Here is a 14,436-nt window from a genome sequence, read left to right as displayed (position 1 = left end):
ACTGTCTCCTCCGAAGCTTCATTTGCCTCAAAGGAGCCTGTAGCTATGAAACAAATCCACTTGTTCCAAACTACATTTTGATATTGCATCTAACCAATCATTCTTCTTGGATCCATGTTTATTAGATGAGAATCTCAAAAGCAAAATTTGACCCTGTCAAAGTCACTGCTTGAGGTCAGGGCCTAGAGCACAACACAAGGCTGGCCAGCAGTGATTCATAGCTAACAGTCACTGGCCCTAGCAATTCACTCACCCGCTGACAAGAAAAAAAAAGTAGCTTTCAGACACTTGCCAAAGACAACATGACAAGATATTCGAAGGAGAAGGAGTGAGATTTAACATCAAAGCCATCGCAAATAAAAGAGAAACACCACAACTGTTTGAAGCAACATCATTTGAGGTCTGCCAGTTCTTACCTTGCCTGTGCTGTTTTCATACGCCTGCCTGAGCCTCTCATGCAAGGCGGGAGAAAAAGATGCAATCCGTTCATTTTCAGCCAAAAGCTTCAGCATCCCCTTTTCTAAACGGGAAATAATTCTGCCAAGACCACACGGATAAAACACAGACAGACAGACATAAACGACACATGATCAGACCTAAAGAAATGCTTACGTTCATTCTTCATGAGGCTACCAAGCAAAGAGTTCTAAGCCCCAGGTACCCAGCATGAACTCCTACCAGCATCTGTAGGGCCACTTTTTATAACTTTCACATTCTTGCATAATTACACTGGAGTTCAGTAGACAGATCCATGCAAGGAAAACTCTCAGACACCCAAATCCAGGTCAAGTTGTGTGTTTTTGTGGCAAAACTTAACAACTTCATGCCTGTAAGCGGTAAAGCTCTAAAATCCAAGCACACTTCCTTAATCTCACACAAATCTCCAGACACAAGAAGAGGAAAAAAAATATTCAACTCACTCATACTGATAATCCAAGACTTGAACAGCAAAATAAACACAGTTGTGAACACTTCGGAAATGCTGTCTCCCTGATGCATCTACAGGAAAAAAAGACACATGAGACAACAGCATGTATCCACCATTTACAAGCTAAAAGACCAACAATTAACTCTCCAGGAAAGCAGGAACTGCCATATCCAAAAAACAGTCTTCCAGACCAGTATCCAGTTTCCAGAAGTTCCCATTCCCTACCACCCGAACAGACAAATCCTCCCATTCCTATTCTTCCTATTCTAATGGCAACTGAATTGTTCAGTGCTGTATGGGAAAGAAAAGATTCCTTCTCGACATTTTGGCCAACAGTAAGCAGATCCAGGACAAAAAGCAGACCAACTGCAACCAGTCATCAGTTGCTGTTCCCATAGCTGGAGACTCTGTTCCTAATCTCAGCTCTAAGAATCAGTGAGTGGCAAAACAAAGGTCAGTCAAATTGAAGCATCTAGGGAGAGGTGAGGCATGTCTCATCTTAAAGCCACTCTTTTGGTTTGTTTACTCCATGTCAAAGTACTAACTGCATCAAGCTTAAGTCTGAATATGCTAAAAACAAACAGAACAATTACACCTCTATACGGATGGATCCTGTGCATTCATAACCCAACCTTAAATTTAAGAAACACATAACTGATCAACAACACTTTCAAGTTGCAAGGACCAATGGAGGAGAGACTTTAGCATATCTCTCCTTCCCTCTGAAAGTCAGTGTTGGCAAGTAGCTACAGCAAATCCCATACAATAGCAGAAAACAAGATTCCAACAGTATCTAGCAACTCCACTCTATCATATTGCGCAAGCGCTTCCCATACATGCATGATTTTTCTCAGCATCTGAGTCCCACAGTGGTAATAAGGCACTTTTATGGACATAAAGACTAACTGTCAAAGCTAAAGACAATTCCTCTATATCACATTATCATCCCATGGAAGCAGCAGTCTTTCCGCTTAGTACCAGTGCTTACCTTCACTTCTTTCATTGACTTCAAGGTCACTATCCCCATCTTCTGCAGTAGAAGTACCTTTAGATGTCAACAGCTGCAGAACAAAAAAGAGCTCCAGAAAAATATTCGGTACCAGGTTTTCTGGAAAAGAGGAAATGAGATACTGACAGTGGATATTCAGTATTGACCTGCTTTAATAAATGAATGCAAAAAGACAGCTAGGTATTCTATGGCACAAAGAACTCCCTCCCCACACACAGCCATAGTGTAAATCAGTATGGGAATTACAAGAAAAATTTGCTAGGGAAGAGTCTGGTTTCAGACAGGGCTATACAGCTTCAGCCTGCTGCAGCTCTGAGCACTGCACCAGGTTTACCTCCTCTCTAAATTCTAATAACTGTGTTGGCTTAGTTTGTTTTTGTAGAAATTGTTTGTACACAGTAACTGCCCCACAACTTTCACTTCTCATCTACCTCCTCCTCACAACACACATGCAAGTTCAAAGCTCAAAGAAATGTCAGCCTCGCATCTCCTGGGTCTTCACCTGCTATACATGACGAATAGAGCTGCGCCAGACACTCCAACTGTTTCTTGCAGGATACCTTAGCAGGATTTGCACAAGTCACCAGATGGCTTTCAGCAGGAAGGCTGGCACTGCGAGTGTAGCTAGGCTTAGTAGGAGTACCAGGATCAAGGGATATCCCTGCAGGAGAAGATGCCTGGTGCAGCAATTTGCATCTGAAATTCAAGAGCAGCAACATACCATGTGACTGAAGATGATACACAGCAGCCAAGCGGCCAGAAGAGGTCTTTCTCTTACAGTCCAGCATGAAGTAATTCCTGCAACAACTAACCATGTCATTTACACTGTCCAGAGCTGCTTTTAGCATGACAGTAATTTAACTTATCTTTCCCTTAATGAGAAAGGATCTTGGGACTAGCAATCAAAAGACTCAAAAGAATCACATTCAAATTACAGCTCTGCGAAAATAGTGTGGCATTCTGACCAAATTATCTAAGTAACATGTTATTGCTTCTCATTTAAATCAATGTTTGTTGAGAACATGGAATCTGTTACAGACTACATCCTAAAATAAAATTTGCATATACAATTTCTGACAGCTAGACACAAAATCTACGAAAATAAGGTTCACATAAGGTTCAGATATATTTGTAAGTTAACGACACCCTGAGAAGATCCAACACCACTAAGTGGAAAGGCAATGCAACAACTGATAAAACCCCGTACTGGCAAGTTAAATGACTGAAGGAACAAGCCACTTTAATTGCTGGATTATAAATCAACAACGATCACTCGAATACAAAGATATTGTAAAAAATATATACCTACAGAGGTCACCAAAATGCAGCAGCAGTGGTGTGTGTAAGACACATTAGAAGCAGGAAAAAAGCCAGTAACAGCAGTATCAAATGATTGTTAAAGATCCCAAAGGAATATCCATGCTTGGAACATCATACCACATCTTACCACATTGTCTCAAAAGTAAAGTCTTTACAAGTCACTTTACAGGCTGTGAGGAAGGCAGAAATGTTTCTAACTGAAAATAATTTTTCTATTGTCCTATTGCTAATAGAACTACTGTGATGAAGAACAAATTAGTCCCAAAATGGGAGTAGAAAGGTTATTAAATAACATCTCCCTTTCAAAATTATTAACGCTTCCTCTACGTTTGCATCATTAACTCATTTCCTTTAAACCAGACTATGCTTTCCATCACAGGTGCAATCTTCAAACACAGCCTAATTATACCAGCTCAAACCCGGTTGCTTCCCATGTGCAATCTCAGGAAAGCAGCACTAGCGATAGCTGCACTTGCAAGCCCATGAAGAGGCAATCTTATGAAAGCAGTGAGGACTGACTAAACTTCTGAAGATAAAGTGAGGGTCATTGTTCCAGAGTCAGCATACCTCTAGAATCATGAGCTAGCTGCATTAATATTGTAGATACTAGAATCACATTTGGTTTTAGGCAAATTATAGTTAAAGGTCACCAATATCTGTTTCGGATATTTTTCTGGTCATTTCCATTCTGACATTGGTACCACCTTAACACAAGAGAATTAAGAATGAATACAAGCTTATCATCACCCTGCTCAGACTGTACCGTTCTTTCTTCAGCATCTCCCTCTCCTCTTGAAGGCTGTTGCTCATCACAGACATAAGGTTTCCTTCCTGGACAGCAGTAAAGGCCTCAAGGCTTGACCCAGATGAAAACCGAGCAGCTGGAGACTGGCTGACAGGTGTAGAAGTGAAGCACATCTTTGGTTTTGAGAGAGGGCGCTCAGCACTTACAGGAGTTGGGTTGATTCGCCTTGATGGTTTGCTTTTGCTGAAAAAGTGAGAAACAATTCCACTGAAGTGAAGCTAAACAACAAAAACGATTAGATTTCAAGACAGATATGCATGCAACTCTTCCAGAAGAACCTACTGCTAAAATAAAATGAATATGGAGCTAGGATATTGAATTTCTAAACTGTACATATAATTGCTGACTTTATTCTGGTTACTGAATAAAAAGTCACAGAGCTACAGTCTGCTAAAAACAGCCTGCTGACCCTTGCTGCAAAATTAATTATCAATAATCGAGGCACAGAATACATACCACAGTGCCACATAACTCTTTCAAACACTTCTAATTCAAGAGGATGGGATATGCCTCATTTTAGCAAGAAACTAATTCACCAGCAGTTTCTAACACAACCAGGAGAGTTGCCATTGTCTATCAATAAAAGCCCAGGCTCCCAAGTACCATAGGCCCTTTTAGTTTACGGAAACCCATCCTTCCTACATAAACTGCCTAGATTTGTCCTTCAGGAAGCGTCTCTATAATGCAGTAAGAGACATACTGGAAAGATCATCCAGGAACATCAAGCATTACACTTCTGAAGAAAATGCTGGTTGCTACATATTAATTGCTATGGTGTTACCAAAAATCGCTATAGCATTGGCTTCCAAACACTCCATGACCTCCTTCCTCACTCTTTTTCCTAGTTGGGTATAATGCAATTGAGGAAGAGATATTTACTGTCTATGCTGGAAACACACTTTATCTCCCTTGGCCAAAGCATCATCTAGAGCAGGAGTGACAGAATCACAGAATATTAGGGATTGGAAGGGACCTCGAAAGATCATCTAGTCCAATCCCCCTGCCGGAGCAGGAACACCTAGATGAGGTTACACGGGAAGGCATCCAGGTGGGTTTTGAATGTCTCCAGAGAAGGAGACTCCACAACCTCCCTGGGCATCCTGTTCCAGTGTTCCGTCACCCTCACTGTGAAGAAGTTGTGTTCCAGTTTGAACCCATTATCCCTTGTCCTATCATTGGTTGTCACCGAGAAGAGCCTGGCTCCATCCTTGTGACACTCACCCTTTACATATTTATAAACATTAATGTGGTCACCCCTCAGTCTCCTCTCCTCCAAGCTAAAGAGACCCAGTCCCTCAGCCTTTCCTCATAAGGGAGATGCTCCACTCCCTTAATCATGGCCAAATGTAATTTTAGGTTTGCATAAATGTAACTACTCCTACATTTACAGAGCCTTAGAATTACATTTGGCCCTTTGAAGGCGACCGTGAGGCTGATGTGGCCCCCGAGGCAAATGAGTTTGACACCCCTGATCTAGAGCATCATCTAGACCCAGCATCTGGATCTACTGCACAGACCCACAGAGTTATCAGTTCGCAGCTGTAAGTTTGCATGTCCAACTATAAAAATCCCAGTTTCAGAGACCAGTGCCTGATATATGGAGCAAACAGGCTGACGTGAAAGCGTTATATTTGGTAATGTGGATTTTAAAGATTAAAATCTGAAAGAGAAGAGGACCGAGGCAACGACAACACAAACAGCTGTCCAGATGCTAAGCCAAAGTCACCAGGGAGACCAGGCCTTGCTGCAGATCAAGGAGAATACAGGCAACAGCCAGCTATTTTGTCCGTGATCACACAGCACAAATGAAGCTGCATGCTAACATCTGTTACCAGAAGCCACAGAACGTCAATCCAAAAGTTTTTTTGCTAGCATCGGTAAAGCTGAAGAGCCTTCCAGGACTGCTCTTCATTAGCAATTGCTATTGTGTTAAATGAGAAATGTGAAGAGGCAAGATAATGCTGACTTGTTAGAACATGCAAGGACAAAGATGTGCTTTCTATCACCTGGTCTGCGCACCGGTAAGCTGCAGGCAGCATCATGAGTGAGAAACTAAAGAGGCGTCTTGGGTGAGTTCATGGAGTAGAAACCTGAGTACCCATTGAATCAATATTCCCCTACATGGCAACCGTAACAAAGCAGTTCTGACCAAAAAGCCCAGAAGCCAGCCCTCTGGTGTTGTTTATTACAGCATCTTCTGCATCTGGACACGCATAACAGGATGAGCTAGTCAAGGAACAGTAACCAGCAGCACAATCCAAATGAGACAACGAGGCAGACTTGCTCTTACTTTGTCCAGCCAGAGGCAGCACCCATGGGTGGAAACTCCTCCAAGTTGTTAAGATTTAGCTGGCTTGGTGGGGATTTGGCAGAAACAAGCGGCACTTCACTCCGCTTCCTCCTCCCTCCGCTCCATAATACACCGTCATTCCTTCCATCTTCCTCTTCAGCAAGGGAACGACCCAGATCCCGAGCTACCTGCCGGCCAGAAGCACCGACAGAGCTGTTGCCTTTCCTCCGGCCTCGTCTCGCTGGCAGGGCTTCAGGCGTGGCTGTGAGGAAGCTCCCCAAGCTGGCCTTCTGAGATGACCGTTTCTCACCATGGCTAAGCACAGGGCTGTACCCAAAGCTCACGCTGCTACTGGACACCGTGCTAGGGAAGTCACCACAAGGGCTAGACAGGCTTGACCCAGAAAAGGAAGAGGAGCTGCTGGATGCCACGGGGGGAGAAAAGCTGGTATCTGTGGTGCAGGTGGTCACTGAAGTCCTTTGGGAAAAGAGCTGCACTCGGCTGCTGGTTGCGTGGCCTGCCCTCCTTTCTGATCCTGTCCTTTGGCTCCCATGGGCCTTGGAATTAGGAGTTTTAGCAGGAGTAGAAGGCCCATTAGTCAGGATCTGGCTGGTCTGCTCCCTTAAAAAATTTAGCAGAAAAGGCACAAAGTCTTTCTGAAGCAAACTAAGAGATACCAGCTTGTCATGGATGTGGTTCTCCTACAAGGAAAGAGGACAAAGCATTAAAGATGCTACCTGATTCTTTCTTTCCATGTGCTCAGACTCATTTAAGTACTAACTGTGGGATTGCAATATACAGTAAAAACCAACATGACTTGTCAAAGCAGACCACTGACACTCACGCAACCTTAGTCCTGGTCATAGATCTGAAATTCAGCCTCCACACAAGCATTTTAGCAGAAGTTTTCAAATGGTCTCCACTTTGGTCTCCAACTGGGAAACAGTGGAACTGTTCCATGGAAACACCAGTAATACTGCAGCTACAACCAGGGAGAACCTGAAGCAACTGTCACCCTTAAGTCCAACATTTCAAAGACATCGATACTGAAGCAGCTAATCCCAACAGAAAAAACTAAAATCTGCCCTTTCTCTGTCCCCTATTTGTCTCTGAATGCCACCTGCTTCCACAGAGGGGTGCTACAACAACTGCTGAAGCACTTGGAGTCCTGCAGTGCCAAATACAAGACCAAAGCTGCTCTTCCATTTCAATCAAATAATTTTGCTCCCTTGAGACCTCACAGATGCCCAAACAGAGACTGTGCAACTTTAAGGTACATGAAGATTATACTTAAGAAACTTAAACAAAAAAACCCACCACAGACTCAACACATTTAAAATCTAAATGGGTGGTGATCTTACAAGGGTAAATCTAGACAAAAAAGACCTCATATTACATGCACAGTTCAAAGATTTTTATGCTGGGTAAAATTTCTTTTGTTCCTAACCCTGCACCAGGTTTCTGCTTCCTCTCAGTAAGATTCAGCAACAACACCACAAGGAGCTCTCACAGGCAGCAACTTATTCCTTACTAATATTAAAATCATTGCACATATATTCCTACTCATTTATAGCCACACGTCTGCTAGATGAAAAGTCAAGAGAGTAAATGCTATTTCTGAAGGACTTATTTATATGAAAGGAGTCGGTGAAAGCACAGCCATGACTGGATTTCTACAGTCCTGAACACCTATGCTGAAATTCCCATTTGAAAATGTGAGATCAGCTCAGCTTCCTGGAGAAGAATGAGACTTCAACACAGCCTGGATAACAAGCCAAGCAGCCAAGGCTCAGTGCTTTAGCACTCCAACACTCAGTGAAAAATCACAGGTAAGAACACAAACCCCGTGAGGTGTCAAAAGACACAACTTCTTACCAGCTCCAGTCTAAAACTGCCAAGGAAGGCAGACCAAGACATCACCTATCATTTCCTTAGGTGCTCTCTCAGGTTTAGCATAGAGGCACGGAGACAATTAGAGTCTGTGCTATGCAGGAGGTCAGGTAGTTTTTCCAGCCTTTCAGGGCACAACCTGCTTTCACTCATCTTTCTCTGTGCAAGTTAACAGAGTTTTGGTTCCTCCACGGCCAGATAACAGCAGCCTGTCAAGAGTTGCCAGCTGCCGATCCCCCACTTACTTTCTCATGCTGAAGCAACTGAGCTGCTCCCAGCAGCGAAAGGCAGTTGGCAATTCCCTTGCAAGGGCAAAGATTTTGGCCTCCGCACCCCTCACTCTTGCGGTGCTGGCTGAGCTGCCAGCATCTCGAACTTCATAACCTCCACAGGTCTGCTGCTGCAAGTCAGTTTAGGAAACACTGGACGACATAAAATACTGGTCTCTTCTTCCCATGCAAGTTTAGGATGACAGCAATGCTTGACTAACTCATGTGAATGACAGCAGTGAGTTTTGATTTTTATTAATACTAAGGAATACGCTGTGAGGGGCTCAGGCAGAAAATGCTTTAAATAAAAATTGTTTATCTTTGTTATCAGTGAAATACAAGCACTGATGGCCCACCTACAGTTACAAATTCTTGTATTACCACAGGAACCCAAACTATCCAGCCATATCCCATTACAGAACTCACCCTACTCAAACCCAGCAAGAACTCGCTCCGAGCCCTGAAAGATCCTCCTCGACGTACAGGCAGGACGTGCAACCAGGCGGGAGGCGCAGCGGTGTTTGCACAGACCCACGCACGGAGCCCCCCGGACCCAGCCGTGCCTCGGAGCCCCGGCCCCGGGGCTGCTGACAGCTCCGTCCACCTCTCACCGCTACGCTCCCCGCCAGAGACGCGGGAAGCGTCCCCCGCGCCGTGTCACCGCGTTTCCCCAGGACACCAGCTGCCCTCCCGTCCTCTCCCTCCGGTCGCCGCTGGCACAGGACAGCCAGGGGATCCGGGCGCCGCCTTCGCGCCACGCTTCCCGCGCCAGCGACCGCCGGACCCCGCCGAACGAGCCGCGCGGCGCCACGGGAGGCGGCGGCCGTCCGGCCCAGGCGGCGCCGAGCTGCCGGCGGGCTCAGCCCTGCGGGTTTTAGCGGTCCTCACGCCGCCGCCAGCGGCGCTGCTCCCGCCGGGCAGCTCCCGGCAGCCGCTCCCCGCCGGCGGCCTCACCTTCCCGCCGCTGTGCTCAGAGCCCGCCCGCGGCGGGGGCGGGGCCGCCGGCTGCTGGAGGGAGCTCGGCCCCAGCTCGCTGCCGCCAACGGGCCCCTGGCCGGGGCCACGGTCTGACCTGCGTGGGCTTCGCCCCTCAGAGCGGCGTGGAGAGGCCGCCCCCAGCGCCGGGGCCCACCAAGTTTCCCGTACGGCCCCAGCCCGCAGCGGCAACCGGGGAAGCGGCACGGCAACAGGCCCTGCCCCGCCGGGGCCAGGGCGCTGCGGGAGGGAGGGAGGGAGGGAGGGCGAGCGGGCGGCCCGCCGCGCGTTACCTCAGCCGGGCGGTGGCCGGGGCTGTGCCGGAGCCACCGCAGCACGGCGCTGACCGCCACCTCCTCCCGCAGCAGCAGCTCCAAAACCGCCGCCATTCCGGCCCTGCGCCGCCGAGCACGCGCACAAGCGGGGCCGGGGCGGGGCCGGCTGCGGGCGGGCGCGCCACACGCGGCGGGGCGGGCCCGGCCCCGCCCACCCCCGCGAGGGGCGGGGCGGCGGCGGGGATTCCCGCCGGGGAGGCGGGGCCGGCGCGGGCCGGGCCCGGGGCCGGGCCCCCTCCCCATGTCAACACGCGGGGCATGGGGCGCCTGCGCCGGCCCGTGCGCGTCTTTTCCTCTCATGCGCGGTATTTGCTTCCCCAGCAGGGCCCGGGGCCCGGCCTAGCGGCGGCGGCGCCCGCGGGCCGGGGCGGGGGAAGGGGCAGCGGCGCCCCCCGCGGCTCCGCGCCCGCCCGCCCGCCGGCGCTGGGCGGGGGCCGCCCCGGCCCCCCGCGGCGGAGGATGGCCGAGGACTCGCCCAAGCGGCGCAAGGCGAATTTCAACGAGGCGGAGACGGAGGTGCTGATCGAGCAGGTGCTGAAGCACGAGCAGCTGCTGTTCGCGGCGGGCCCGGGCCGCGCCTCCCCGGGCCAGAAGCGGAAGGTGTGGGAGCTGATCCGGCACAAGGTGAACCCGGTGGCCGCCTGCCCCCGCGATGTGGAGGACCTGAAGAAGCGCTGGCGGGACCTGAAGCGCCGCGACCGCAGCAAGCTCTGCCGCCTCTCGCAGGGCTGCGGGCCGCCGGGCCCCCCCGCCGCCCTCGGCCTCCTCCTGGCCCCCGAGGACGTGCCGCCCGCCGCCGCGCCGCCCGCCCGCCGCCACCTCCACCACCGCGGCTACGGCTCCCTGCTGCCCGCCGAGGCCGTGCCCATCGTGGGCGGCATCGACACGCTGGAGCTGCCCGGCGCCGTCGTGGGGGAGATGGGTGAGTGCCGGACCGACCCCCGGGCGCTGCCCCGGACCCTCCGCCCGGCGTCCGCCCCGCCGCGGGAGCCCCGGCGCCGCTTCCCCGGCGCCGCTTCCCCGGCCCCGCTCCGTGCGCGCAGGGGCTGCGGGTGCCAGCCCCGCCGGGAGGCGTCTGGTTGGGATAACCGCCTCCTCTCCTTGCGAATGCGAAGCAGATACATACGAATACAAACAGGCCTGGCAGATTCCGTGCTGCGGGTCAAAAATGCGTCAAACCAGCAAACAGTAAACCCGATCTCCCAGTAGGCGCCTGTCTGTGAGGCGTTAGACCCAACCGCCGGTGTTCACACCTGTAGCACTCGTTCCTGCAAATGCAAAAAGCCACGCCAGCGTGCAGCTCTAGGCGGTACAAAGTGCCGCGAGTACATAACTTTGTGCGTACCGGAGAAACATCGCGTTAGTGCACTGAAACGATCAACACCCAGGGACTTCTTGCAATCACGGTGTTTTGGCAATGCTGTTACTGGTTACCTCGTGCATGGTAGGGCATGAAATGAGCTTGCAATGAACTTTGTCTCTTGGAACCCAAAACTCTGCTTCAGTGGTGGGGCCAGTAGGGGATCAGTAGTATGCAAATAAACAGTTAAATGGTTAATGTATCTTTATGGTTTTCTTCCCACTTATTGAGGTAATATGTATTTTGAAAGCATCACAGATAATGCAGTGCGAGTTGTAGATCTTGGTTCAAGGGCTAACGTTAGTGCTTAGTGGATGAGAACACATTTCACTGACCACCGAGGTCATGAAGTTTCTTACTGATGCTCCTTTGCTTTTACTCTCCTCCCATCTCCTCTAGGGTTTAATGATGATCCTGGCCCATCTCATCAATCCAGTCTTGAGAAGATGAACCTCAAAGAAGAAATAGTTGTGAAGGTGGTAGAGCCAGAAGAAAGCTCTGAGGACATGGCAGTGGTTCCACCTAGCCAAGAACAACTACCTTTTCTGGGGACATCGGGTGGTGGTTCTTCTGGGAAAGTAAAAGCCAAAACAAAAGGCAGGTTCCAGGCAGACCAAAATGAAATAACTGAAGAGGACCTATTGCAGATTCAGCAGGCCCAGATGCAGGTGATCCAGTCTGGCTTTGACAGCGTCAACCACAATCTTCAGCTGCTGCAGCAAGGCATGCAAGATCTGAGTAACAGCCTCAGCATCATGGCACACACACTTGTTGCTATCAAAAACGTCTATGTGAAGAACAACACTGGCCCGACCACGTATGCCACCGCCTCTACTCAGACCACAGCTGGGTACCTGAGCCCGGGTTCCCCCCAGGTCTCCCCCACGGAGGACAGAGGCAGAGCGCAGGTGGCTGGAAGCAGCAGTAGAAGCAGCAGCTGCAGCTCCAGCTCCATGTCACAAGAACCGGGTCCTTCAGAGTTTCCTAGGCCCCCCCTGAGAACCATTAAGAAAGAACATCCAAATGGCTGCTACTACTTCTGCTTTGCAGATGTGTAAAAACTTGAATATATGTAAAGTGACTGTGTTGTTAGGTGCTGTCATATGTTCTGCTCCAGCCGGCGACCTCAAAGGAGCAAAGTGGACTTGCCTCCCGTGTTTTTCCCAGTGGGAAACATTTCACTGTAGGTGGCATTAAACACTAATTACCAGTCTCCTGTTTGTTAATAATTTTCTTCTGTTCTCTTTGTCCTCTTACTCCCGTAAAAAAAAAGGCAAACAGATTTATTTTGACTAAGACTCTTGTCTGTATCATCCTTAGTTTAATGTGACCTTTTGAAAAATAAAAGGCATGAGAGTGGGGGAAAAAAGTAACATGGATACTGACCAGCAGGAGCTGTCTTACACAAGTTGCTTAGTTTTTCAATCGAAGGTCAGAAGTAGTTAGTTTAAGTACTTGCTTTTTTTAACAATTATAACATCAGGGGTGTTTGCATGGTGGTTGTTGTTTGGTTGGTATATTTTGGTTTTTGTTTGGTTTGGGTTTTTTTAAGTCTAAGCTGTGCAAGGCATCGCAGGAAAAGTTTGGCATTCCTGTTTAGGAATGGTTTAGGACTGAGCTGTTGATCCATGGATGTACTCCTCTACCTTTACTCAGAGGCATTTCGTTTTACTGCACTAGCAGGGTAGGCTCTTCCTTGTCACATCATTAAAATAGAGAAATACAGCAAAAAATAGTAATTGATGAGCAATGCCTGGTTTGCCATGGAATAATTTTTCACCATGTGGTTTATAAGCAGGCTGTATCTTCAACAGATTTTGCAAGCCTTCTGGAATCAATACCTCAACATTTGAAATACAGAGAGCAAAAAACTTTCCGTATTGTTTTACATGAAAGGGAAGTTAGATTTGCTGTTAAACAAATGGCAAGATGGAGGGGCTGACTTCGCTTCAGACAGAAGAAATGCTCCTGCATAGTTTATGAAGGTTTCATTTTCACCTATCAGAGAGATTAATAAAATCTTCCATTCTCTTAACTACATATCCAAGGAAGAAGAGAGAGAAGGGAGAGTTGGAGCAAAAAGTAACCTGTTACGTGTCAACTCTGAAACAAGCAAAAAGGAATAATTTTATCCTAACGTGACAAAAAAAAAAAAATCTCCTTTTCACATTTAGATAGGAGGAAACTATTGTCACTGGCACTGTACTTAAGATATGTTTAAGGCTGGTATGTTTAAGGCTTACATATTAGAGTTGCTCTACTTCACACAATTTAAAATTAGCAGAGGTGCTATGTTCATATGTCCAATGTCCATACTGGAGGGGAAACAAAACCCCTCTCACCTGCAATTTTATCCAATGACCCAGAAAGTCATGTGGGTCCTTTTCTTAAGCATTTGCCACCAATATTGAAGTTCTACAGATAAATTTGACCTATAGCAGTGACTAGCTGCCTTTAGTTTTCCAGCTACTTTGCACAAGCTCTCCTGCCACAAAAATTTAGCAAATACACGACCTAGAGAATGGCAACCCAATTGTCCCTCTCCCAGCAGCAAAAGAACATGTAATCATAGGGTAAGATATGTCATTTTTGCAGTCAGCTTTGACAGAGCACTATACCATATGAAAATGTGGTTTATTTTATTTCTACCCATATACCATCACAGTGTACTGATCAGAGACATACATGCCTCAAAAACCAACAGTGGCTGCCTAATGAAACCTGACCACAGAGCAGTCACATTGTTAGCTGGTATTTCACTTCAATATCATAGATGGAGTAAAATATGCAAATATCTCACAGAATTAAAATATAGACATGTACAGCACATTGTTAATTAGGATTAATTCACTGAAGAGGAGGAAGTTCTTGTTTTCATGTTTAGCTTTACAAAAGGAGATGGTGTGGATGACAGGTACCACTATCATTTATAGATCACTGGTCTTAAAAATGGGAAAAAACTAATCCTAAATGTGATTTTTGAGTCTATATTGTTAAAAGCTTTCCATGCTAACCTGTTGGAAGCATTTGTATTTCTAATGCTTTAACATAGGTGGGCTCAGGAGCAGTGTTTTCTGTAACTGAAGAAGGTACCCTTCATTTGCATTTTGTTCTCATGGACAAAGAAGCCAGTGAACGCTACCGTGACGTTCCAGGTAGATGAGCAAAATGTGATCTAAAATTTACCTCGTCCTTCTGGGCAGCGGTTTGAGCTTGCCCAGGTTGCAATGGCCCGTTCTGAACTGTCTGACAATT

General features: G+C 47.9%; 2 protein-coding genes across 3 annotated transcripts in view; one reads left to right on the top strand and one right to left on the bottom strand.

The window, feature by feature from the left end:
* Positions 1-10,007, bottom strand: part of CDAN1 (codanin 1) — a 34,771-nt gene extending 24,764 nt beyond the window's left edge. Inside the window, exons 1-7 of one of the 2 annotated variants that reach the window (XM_065636025.1) lie at positions 9,780-10,007; positions 6,353-7,053; positions 4,021-4,245; positions 2,440-2,633; positions 1,917-2,036; positions 921-999; positions 417-537 (exon numbers count right to left, since the gene is read on the bottom strand). In XM_065636025.1, the coding sequence (XP_065492097.1) occupies positions 417-537; positions 921-999; positions 1,917-2,036; positions 2,440-2,633; positions 4,021-4,245; positions 6,353-7,053; positions 9,780-9,875 (1,536 nt within the window). In that variant the 5' untranslated portion in view covers positions 9,876-10,007. The remainder of the gene's footprint in view (positions 1-416; positions 538-920; positions 1,000-1,916; positions 2,037-2,439; positions 2,634-4,020; positions 4,246-6,352; positions 7,054-9,779) is intronic. The other variant, XM_065636027.1, reaches the window with a different exon arrangement.
* A 20-nt stretch (positions 10,008-10,027) lies between these two features.
* LOC135989295 (uncharacterized) lies at positions 10,028-13,180 on the top strand. Its single transcript, XM_065636028.1, has 2 exons — positions 10,028-10,743; positions 11,581-13,180. Exons 1-2 carry the CDS (start codon positions 10,080-10,082, stop codon positions 12,237-12,239), a joined length of 1,323 nt encoding a protein of 440 aa, XP_065492100.1. The 5' UTR covers positions 10,028-10,079; the 3' UTR covers positions 12,240-13,180.
* Positions 13,181-14,436: the final 1,256 nt, after the last annotated feature.

This window comes from Caloenas nicobarica, chromosome 5 (genome assembly GCF_036013445.1).
Source record: "Caloenas nicobarica isolate bCalNic1 chromosome 5, bCalNic1.hap1, whole genome shotgun sequence".
Classification (NCBI taxonomy): domain Eukaryota; kingdom Metazoa; phylum Chordata; class Aves; order Columbiformes; family Columbidae; genus Caloenas; species Caloenas nicobarica.
This window is presented reverse-complemented; position numbering and strand designations above follow the sequence as displayed.

Bases quoted from the DNA above. Each gene is read 5' to 3' on its own strand.
- LOC135989295 (XM_065636028.1), top strand. From the start codon at position 10,080: ATGGGGCGCCTGCGCCGGCCCGTGCGCGTCTTTTCCTCTCATGCGCGG. The intron at 10,744-11,580 runs GTGAGTGCCGGA...CATCTCCTCTAG, and splicing joins CGCCGTCGTGGGGGAGATGG to GGTTTAATGATGATCCTGGC.